The sequence below is a fragment of the Nematolebias whitei genome, chromosome 4 (assembly GCF_014905685.2).
Source record: "Nematolebias whitei isolate Nwh7 chromosome 4, NemWhi1, whole genome shotgun sequence".
NCBI classification, from domain to species: Eukaryota; Metazoa; Chordata; class Actinopteri; order Cyprinodontiformes; family Rivulidae; genus Nematolebias; species Nematolebias whitei.
In genome coordinates, this window is record NC_056501.1 from 9,343,860 (window position 1) to 9,353,882 (window position 10,023).

Below are 10,023 nucleotides of genomic sequence, written 5' to 3' on the forward strand. Positions count from 1 at the left end.
AGCATCCGAAGGCTAACTACGAGCATCAGAAGGCTAACTAGAAGCATCAGAAGGCTAACTAGAAGCATCAGAAGGCTCACTATGAGCATCCGAAGGCTCACTACGAGCATCCGAAGGCTAACTACGAGCATCCGAAGGCTAACTACGAGCATCCGAAGGCTCACTATGAGCATCAGAAGGCTCACTATGAGCATCAGAAGGCTAACTACGAGCATCAGAAGGCTAACTACGAGCATCCGAAGGCTAACTACGAGCATCAAAGGGCTAACTAGAAGCAAGAAGTAGCAAAAAACTAGCTAAAAGTAGCAAACGGCTAGCTAGAATTTATGTTGGGTTGCAAAATATAAACGATAAATAAACAATCAGCAGGAAACGAGTAGTTTGACTCGGGAGTTGTTTCTCTTGTTTTTCGCTGCATGTTTTTAACTAAACAAAGCCGTTTGACCTTAAAATAAAATCCGTTTGTAAACGGATACTACGCGACCGAGACGTGACATAATCCTGAACAGATTTTTATTTGTCCGTTTATCAGACTGTTGGTTTCAGACTAATATTTGGTCTGAACAGTTGAGAACTTTCATGTGGTCTGATTTTAGATTCTGGCAGCTCTCAAACAAACTGTTTTGTTTTTAACTGTTTGTATGAGGCTTTTCAGTAAACTTGTTTTTAAGGGATTATGAAGGTGGAATCTTAATCTCAGGACGTGCAGATTATTTCAGGAACCATAAATTCTGACTGTGCAAACCATATTTATTTCCGTGCCGCTGCTCCTCCTGATCTCCAGGAGACTATCGGTTACTACCAAACAGTTCCCAAACGTAATCTGAGTGTTTTTATTAGGATGTGGGAGACTGAAGTATCTGCAGTGAAGGAGTGACTAATTCGGTTAAATCTCACTCGTTTCCTCACTTCCAGCTGTTTACGAGCAGCAGAACCTGCTCATTTCAGACGGGATTGTCTGCTGTCGGGCCCGTAAATCGGCTGCCGGAGGCCCAGGGACTAACAGCAGCTTCGGCTTTTGGCTCGTTAACAAGGCCGAAGGTTCAACTTTACGCTCGGATTTTACTGCCGTGTTTGATTAAACGTGCTGCTCTGTGTTCGTTCAGAACCCGTCCTCCTCTGCAGAACTTTCTGAATGAAGTCCAACAGCAGCGGGATCGAGCTGAGACTGCAGACACGCTCGAACCTGTTTCCACTCCAATTATTAGAAAAACACTTAGATTCAAAAACGTAAAAACGCCTAAAAGAGGCAGGAGCTTTATGTTTTTATAAAATATGATCGTGCTCTTGATTTTTATCTAAAAACAAATCGGTGAAATAAATAAAACATTAGTTTTTTTTGGTGATAATTCTTCTATTGTGTTTGTGACAGTTGGAGTTCGTCTGGTTCATTCAGACTGAAGACGTCATTGGAAATGAATGGTGTGTGTGTGTGCGCGTGCATGTGTGTGTGTGTGTGTGTGTGTGTTAAAGTCATGTGCCCACATGTAGATGATGTCATTGACCTGTTGAGGTGAAATTACAGGTAAAGATGTAGGACTGAGCTCTTTGTGTGTTTGTGAGAACGTTTTAGACGATGTGAGATTGTTGGTCCTCCACTGTCAAAAATCTGTTTGATGGTTTTTCTGGTTAAAGACAAAAAAAAACCATTCAGGAACAAACTACCAAAGATAACACAGTTTGACAGAAATTAGGGTTTTAGCTCAAACAAACTGATTTCCAAAGAGCTGTTGGCTGAAAACTGTACATTTTGTAAATTTCTTAGAACTTTAGCAAAAAATCTGGAAAAAAATACAAAAACAACCTGAAACACAGTTTTGGACAGTGTGGACCTATAAGGGACCGGGTTTCTGTTTGGACCTTTAGAGCAGTAGTTCTGAAACTGAGGTCCGTGGACCCCCGGGGGTCCGCGAGCCAGTGCTTCGGGGTCTGCCAAAAAAATTAAAAAAATTACAAACAGTTGTTTAACAACCCTTTAAAAAAGACCAAAATTCAGGAAATCACATCTACTTTATTCAAAATGTCCTGGGGGAGCACCCCCAGACAAACCACGGAAGATCGCTGGTTCAACTCCTGGTACAGACAACATCAAAAATGTGGGTGGGATTGGTGAAGCACCCACATCCGTCTCCATTCTCATTTGCCCCACACTGGACCCTTGAGCAAGGCCCTTAACCCCACCATCTGGGGTCCTTCATGATGCAGGTGGACCTCGTCCTGCATCTGGAGGTGTAGATGTCTGTGATGGTGGGGAGGCTGACTCCATCATCTTCTGTGCAGCCTTCACCACTCTCTGCAGAGCTTTTCTTTCTGCAGCTGTGCAGCCTCCATGCCACACGTTGATGCTGGAGCACAGGATGCTCTCCACTGCGCACCTGTAGAAGGAGGTGAGGACTGAGCTTCACAGACCAGCTCGCCTCAGCCGCCTGAGGACGTAGAGTCTCTGATGAGCTTTCTTGATCAGGCTGGTGGTGGTGTCTCCCCAGCTGTGCAGGTGTAGCTGCTTTTCCTTTGTATTGAAACTGGTTTCTGTCTCCGCAGGTACGTCATGTGAGCTGGACTTGTGTCTGGAGAAGCAGCTGGAGCGCTTTGAGTGGCAGCTAAAGATTTTAAAGGAAGTTGTCTCAGCCAATGGGGATTCAGAGAGGGCGGAGCTACTAACTCGTCACGCTGATGAAGACGTGTGCGGCCTCGTCGTGAGCATCCTCGATAAGGTGAGAACCTGATGAACAGTTGGTCTGGTTTCAGACTGGTGCCTTGTCTTTTAAAACTAAACTAATTTAGATTTGATGTTTTAAATCGTTCTGATCCAACGGGTTTGGTTGAAGTTTGGACTTTTTCTTCCCCTGAAGCTAAAGTTTAACGAGTGTTATAATCTCATCAGAACAAATTGTTTCTATCTGCTCCTCCTGTTCCTCTGGAACTGCTTCCAGCTGTTTCTCTTGTCCTCTCGGTCTCCACACAGTCGGACCTCCTGACTCTGCTGTAAGACCAGAATGCTGCGTTCTCTGATCATGTGACCTCCCGAGTTTGTTTGCTCGGCTCCTGATTTATGATTTCAGCCACGTTTAGCTCGTGTCCTCATTGTGACCTGCTCCAAACCTGCTGCTCAGGTTTTAGCCGGCAGAAATCTCAATCCTCCTCATTTTTAAGGTTTTCTTCCAGGAGACAAACTTTCCCCACAGTCTTTAAAGTGATCAGACATGGTTCGTCTGCTGTGAACAGTTTCCTTGAGGTTTTAAGACGCCCAAAACTGAGTTAGACCAGCAAAGGCTGTTTTTTCCTCAGACTGAAGCTGTTTGGTGTCAGTCAGAACATCATGTTTTTATTTTACCAGGCAGTGATGGAGAGTGTTATCAGGTATGGGATGACGGCATGGTTCGGCAATCTCTCCAGTCAGCCTAAATCTAAGTTGCAGCGCCTGGTACAGGCTGCTATGAAGGTGTTGGGGAGGACCGAAAAGCTCTCCCTGCAGTCCATCTGTGAGCAGTTTGTACTTAGGCAGGTACAGACGGTATTGTTGGGTCCGTCCCACGTCCTGTATGTGGAGCATGAGCTCTTGCCTTCTGGTAAAACATACAGAATCCCCAAAACTAAACTGAACTGTTTTAAATATTCTTTTGTGCCCACCTCCATCAAACTTTTGAATCAAATTTTTAAATGGATAATATGTTGAGGCCTGGAAGGTGTGCAAGAACTTTGGTGTTCTTCGGTTTTTAGCTGTTTATATGAATTGTATACATTTTACTGTCTGTTTGGGCAGCTGCTACTATGCAATATACACCCCTGAGTCCATGACAAATTTCCCCTAGGGGACAGTAAAGTCTATTCTATTCTGTTCTATTCTATTCCGTTCTATTCTATTCTATTCTATTCTATTCTATTCTGTCCTATTCTATTCTATTCTGTTCTATTCTATTGTTATGTTCTGTTCCATTCTGTTCTGTTCTATTCCATTCTATTCCATTCCATTCTATTCCGTTCTATTCTATTCTGTTCTATTCCATTCCATTTTATTCGGTTCTGTTCTATTCTGTTCCATTCCATTCCATTCCATTCTATTCTATTCCGTTCTATTCTGTTCTATTCCATTCCATTCTATTCCATTCCATTCCATTCCATTCCAAGTAAGTAAGTAGTTGAGTGAAAAAGCAGCCCAAGTCTAAAGTCAGGGTTCTTTCTTCATCTAGAAATGTTTGGAAATCGTTTTAAGGTTTTTCTAGGTTTTAAAATGTAAAAAGAAAAAATGGAGTCTGGCAAATATTTTTCTAAACATGATAAATATTTCTAAAAAAACAATAAGCTCAATTGTCAAAATGCTTTTCAGATTTATTTCATATATAATATAAACATAAAGCACTAAAAGTTTTAAAACAGTCCTAATTTTGTCTTACTTTGATTTTACAATAATTTCCATAGAGGGGCGGAGCTTAAAGGGAGCCAGCCACCACGAGGTGCCCATCCTCAGTGGCTTCAACTTCCAGCTCCTGGTCCAGTCTCTACCTCACAAAACTCAAATCTGAACTGTAAAAATACCATTTACAACATGTTTCAGACTCATGAGGCAAGTTATCTTGACTCTAAAAGCATATCATGCTTTATTTTACTCATAATGACCTTGTGTACATAATGTCGCTCCACCACATGTACCACATGAGGTGCGAATGACAATAAAGAGACTCTGACTCTGATAAAATTATGGTTTCATAAATTTTGTCTTCTGACAGTTACCCTAAATATTTCCTTCAACCTTATTTCCATCATATTTGTTTTTCTGCAGTTCTTTTCTGATTAAACTTTTATTTTTCTGACCCGCAGGTGAAAACGGAGACGACAGCGGACCTGAACGTTCTGCAGGAACGCAGGAATAAATCTGCTGCTGAAGAACATGAACGACACGTAGAAGGTACGACCAGAACCACACTGAGGGTTTAAAGGGTCCTGTGGACCTTCTGAGGACTGAGGCCTTCAAGACAAACGAAACCAGCGCATGAAGTTTTTAATTGTTTTGTGGTCTGTTTAAATTTTTCTGAGTGTTTATGCATCTTTCCTTCCTGCTGACATTTTTATTCCCACTGTTCTGTCAGTTCTTTTGGTTTTTGGTCTTTTCTTTTTTTCTGCTCGTTTTTGTTCTTTTATGTGTAAAGTAGAAACCCGCAGAACAAACTGATTTACGTTCAACAGATGTCTGTAAAAGCAGCACTTTTATCCACTTCGTCTCCTCCATTTATGGTGCAAAGCTCATTTCTATGCCGGGAACTTTATTTGTTTGTTTTACAAACTTGAAGTGAAGAGTTGTCTTAAGCTAAACTTTTTATTTATTTATTTTTTTTTACTAAAAATACACCAAGAAAAGACCAAATGTAATTGATTATTATATTCTAACTTGAACTCTTTTGTTGATTAAAATTATCGTTTGATTATTTAAAGTGATTATGAAATGAAACTGCATTTTAACACTCTTGAGATTTAGCATAATTTATTATTTTCAACCCAAAACTGAATCATACTTCATAAAATAATCAGTTATTCATTTTTATGAGATTTAAAGTTTGATAAGTTCATCTTTTAATTTAAATAGTTTTATTTAATCCAGTTGATTAGTACATGAAAACAAATATTAGGTCAAAGCTAGTACCGTATTTAAACTCTCCTTATTAATGTTTTTAGTTTATGACCATAAAGGGACACTCCTGATGCGGCAGCCGAATTATGTCAGATTCAACCAACGTTTAAACTCCAGCTGATTCTGAGGCAGGTAAAGACATAATGAACCAAAACAAACCAATCGGTGGTGGGTTCGGGTTCTAAAAGAAATAACTGAATCATCATCCTCCAAACAGACTTTAGCATTAAGATGCTAACAGATAAAATGGACAAAAGACAGCTAGCGCACTCAGGCTAGTGAGCAAATCAATCAGACATCCAGGCTGAAGTTTAGCTGCTAATTGACATTGGACATGGACATGCTCATTGTTAGCGTGGACACGCTCATTGTTAGCGTGGACACGCTCATTGTTAGCGTGGACATGCTAATTGTTAGCGTGGACATGCTCATTGTTAGCGTGGACTTGCTCATTGTTAGCGTGGACATGTTCATTGTTAGCGTGGACTTGCTCATTGTTAGCGTGGACTTGCTCATTGTTAGCGTGGACATGTTCATTGTTTTGCGTGGACATGTTCATTGTTAGCGTGGACATGTTCATTTTTAGCATGGACTTTCTCATTGTTAGCGTGGGCATGCTCATTGTTAGCGTTGGCTTGCTCATTGTTAGCGTTGGCTTGCTCATTGTTAGCGTGGACTTGCTCATTGTTAGCGTGGACTTGCTCATTGTTAGCGTGGACTTGCTCATTGTTAGCGTGGACATGTTCATTGTTTTGCGTGGACATGTTCATTGTTGGCGTGGACATGTTCATTTTTAGCGTGGACTTTCTCATTGTTAGCGTGGGCATGCTAATGAAAAGCAAATAGATTGATGGGTCAAAGATTTTGCTTGTCTACATTTATAGCTTTGAATTATGGCTTTTTATTGTATTTTATTTTATTTTGATTTATTTCCTTGTTATTTAGTGTTTTGTCAGAGACTTGTTAGATAATCTTGTCCATCCTTTATCTTTACCTGCTTTTTTCGCTGATGCCCATATTCAGCAGTCACTGTGCGAAAGGCGAGGGACACCCTGGTCTAATCACACGCCCATCACCCAGTTATCCTTAAGTTTCATCAACAAGATAAATGTAATTAGGAGAAATACGGTGGTTAGTAGAGAAAAAAAAACACTGAATTCCTATGAAAAGATTAGAAACTGTTTGATAACCTGTTTGACCTTTTTGATTTTTAACAAAAGCTCTGAATGTGGAGGAGCAGCAGCTCTACTCCAAGTCTCTCCTGTATTGATGGACTTGTCAGGTTGCTTTAGCTGAACTCCCTCCACAGTGGGACGTTTCAGTGTCACCAGGACGGTTCTGATCCTGGACGCTGCTGGAAATCATCAATGTTTCTTTGTTTCCTGCAGAGCTGCAGGCGAGACACGACCAGGAGAAAACCGAGCTGGCAGAAAAGTTTTATGCGTCTGAAAACATCCTGAAGGTAAGACATGTTTAAAGTATTAACAGAGTCCTTCTTTTGGCTTCAAGTTTTAATTAAACTTATAAAACCTGGAGGACAGAGCACGAACCGCTTTCTGTTTAACGATCGAATGTTTTGTGTTTTTGCTGCCATGGAAGAACAAAGTGGAGGCGCTGACGGCAGAGCTGCAGCTTTTCAACGAGCTGAAGAGACGAGTCGCAGAATCAGACTTTAAGAAGAATTTACAAAGAAATATTCAGGTTGGTTATTAAACATTAACTGTTTTTAACATTTAAAGCACAGCCATGGTAATATGAAACATAAATCTTTTTGCTTTTTATCAAATTAAACCTTATCTGGACCTCAGCAGGTCTTCAGGCTTGATTTAAAGGTCCGTTGATGGTCTGACGTTGAGTTTGTAGATTTTTATATTATTGCAGCTAAAATCAGGATTCTGTAAAACGTCGTCGTCGCTCCGAGCTCAACAGACCGTTTCAGATTAATACACGATTTGATGTTCTGCTCAGGAGCACGGCAGCCCAGGTGAATTCTGGGAGTCTGAGCAGGAGTCCCTGCTGTTTGTGATCGAGATGAAGACTGAGCGCGTGCGGGAGCAGAGCAGGAAGCTGCAGCAGATGGAGGAGCTGGTACGTGCACGTCTACAAAACGTCCCGGAGCTTTTAAACAAATCCTCGACTAGTTGGAATTATAGATCTTATTTTATAGTCTTTAGTCTCATCAGGTTGTTTAGTTTTGCTTTAAAAGAAAAAACATTGTCGAATGCATCACATTTGACAGGAGTCGAATGTGCTGCTACTTTTAGCTTTTAGCTCGTGTTTTGCTACTTTTAGCTTTACCAAGTCGGTTTCAGCAGTCGTTCAGCGTTCTAGTTAGTTGTAGCTTCGACTAAATAAACCAACGTGTTTTTGTTGAGAGAGTCTACCGTTAAAAAGGATGCATTTGTTTCAGAAACGGGTTTAGTTTCCGTCTTTTACTTTTGACTCGTGTGTTCTGATGCTCAGGTGCAGAAGAATCTGTCTCTGGAGGACCAGACTGTCCACGTCCTGCAGCAGAACGAGGACCTGAAAGTTCGGCTCAACAACTGCCAGACTCTCATTCAGTACGTGTTTCTGTCGTTCTCTGTGAAACGAACAGTTGCGTGTGAACGTAGCACCTCCCGCTGGAGGAAACGGCTTCCTGCACAGTTCCAAGCGGACGCCAGTAAAAGGCGAAATGGAACGAGCAGCAACTTAAGCTGACGAAACGCTGCTGATTTTCAGTGGTGGAGAAAGTACTCAAACACTGTACTTAAGTAAACGTACAAATAAACACACAACAGTGTACTCTAGTAAAAGTAGAAGTACGACATTAACGTTTTTACTTAAGTAAAAGTAAATAAGTACTTGTTTGTAAAAACACTTAAAGTACTAAAAGTACTTGCTGAATGTATTGCGATGGTCTACACATCATTAAGTGTGCCTACCGTATGTATATTTTCTGTAATACATTAATAGTGTTGAGCCATTTGAATGAACAATGCTGCAGATAATGATTTTATTGTGTTTACTCTGACACCGTTCACACTTGGACTTTTGATTCTGTGCGTCAGAATTTCAGGGATAAATGTCATTAAGCAAAATTCATTAATTCAACCTTTATTTATACAGGTTAATCTCACTGAGTCACGGGGACTCATTTACAAGAGAGACCTGATTTTTTAACGAAGAGTGATGACAGCAGTGGATAACGACGACAACAATAGACAAAATGTGTACCAGTTCAATGAGGACATATGATGTCAAAACAACAACAAAAAATGGAGATGTTGTATTTAAAATACAACGTTGTATTGTAAATCATATTTACAATACAACGTTGTACCAGCTCTTCTTGAAGGCAGGTCTAATGTTACCTGTCCACTTTTCAGAATGGACCAACTCCTCTCTCACCATCGGTTACTTTCAAACTAACGAACAAATCAAAAAAACACGACGTGAAAGTAACTTGTAACGCAACGTATTATAGAAATGTAGTGTAGTAGAAAGTACAGATACTTGATGTAAAATGTAGTGGAGTTAAAATAGAAAGTACCCACATTTAACTCTACTTAATTGAAGTACAGGTACATGAAAAATGTACTTAAGTACAGTAACAAAGTACTTGTACTTAGTTACATCCCACCACTGCTGATTTTAAAGCGTAGAAGAAGAGTTCCTGCAGGAAGCTGTGCATCCCCAGAAGAACCTCCCCGAGTGTTCAAATGAAAACTGTTTTATCTCTATGAGCCGTTAGTGATTACATTTATTTTTCTCCTCTTTTTGTTTTTTCAGGCAGTTTTCAAAAGAGAAGCTGGACCTAAAGGCCACGCTGGAGAGACAGGTAGCAGCTAACCAGAAGCTTTCTCAGGAAAAAGAGCAGCTGGTGTTCAAACTGAGACACAAAGACTCATGTCCAACCATCCACCTGCCGGCCATGATCCAGGAGATCGCTCCTAGATGACCCTGACGTCACAGTCCGGGTCGGAGGCTAGAACTGGGCCAGCATGGATCAGGTCTGCAGCTGCATGGAAGCAGACGATGAAAACGGTTTTCTGTTCAGCTGCAGCGATGAGTCGCAGTTTGATTCTCGTCATCGGGTTACTGACTGTTTCTGAAACGGAGAGAAGAACAAAGATTTATTTTTTTATTGCCACGATGGACAGCAGACAGATGTTTACGCTGCACTAAACTGTTTTTTCTTCTGCAGGGCTTTATTTTCAGGAGACGACCACTTCTCAGAGCCGGTTTTTGTCTCATAATGAAGTTTAAAATGTTTTTTTTTTTTTATTAATGAGCTGCTGATCACCAAGTGCAGTTTGACGACTTCAGTCTGATTCATGTTTAGTTTTCAGTCCAGATGTTTCCTTCATGATAAGAAGAAACAAACTGCGCGTTATTAATCTTGATTTCCGTGACTA

General features: G+C 40.8%; 1 protein-coding gene across 1 annotated transcript in view; it reads left to right on the forward strand.

Moving 5' to 3' along the window:
* Positions 1-9,633, forward strand: part of ccdc69 (coiled-coil domain containing 69) — a 24,860-nt gene extending 15,227 nt beyond the window's left edge. The window contains exons 4-10 of the mRNA XM_037675678.1: positions 2,542-2,714; positions 4,819-4,906; positions 7,015-7,088; positions 7,226-7,327; positions 7,595-7,714; positions 8,090-8,187; positions 9,398-9,633. Coding sequence (XP_037531606.1) covers positions 2,542-2,714; positions 4,819-4,906; positions 7,015-7,088; positions 7,226-7,327; positions 7,595-7,714; positions 8,090-8,187; positions 9,398-9,566 — 824 coding nt within the window. The 3' untranslated portion in view covers positions 9,567-9,633. The remainder of the gene's footprint in view (positions 1-2,541; positions 2,715-4,818; positions 4,907-7,014; positions 7,089-7,225; positions 7,328-7,594; positions 7,715-8,089; positions 8,188-9,397) is intronic.
* The last annotated feature ends 390 nt before the right edge of the window (positions 9,634-10,023 follow it).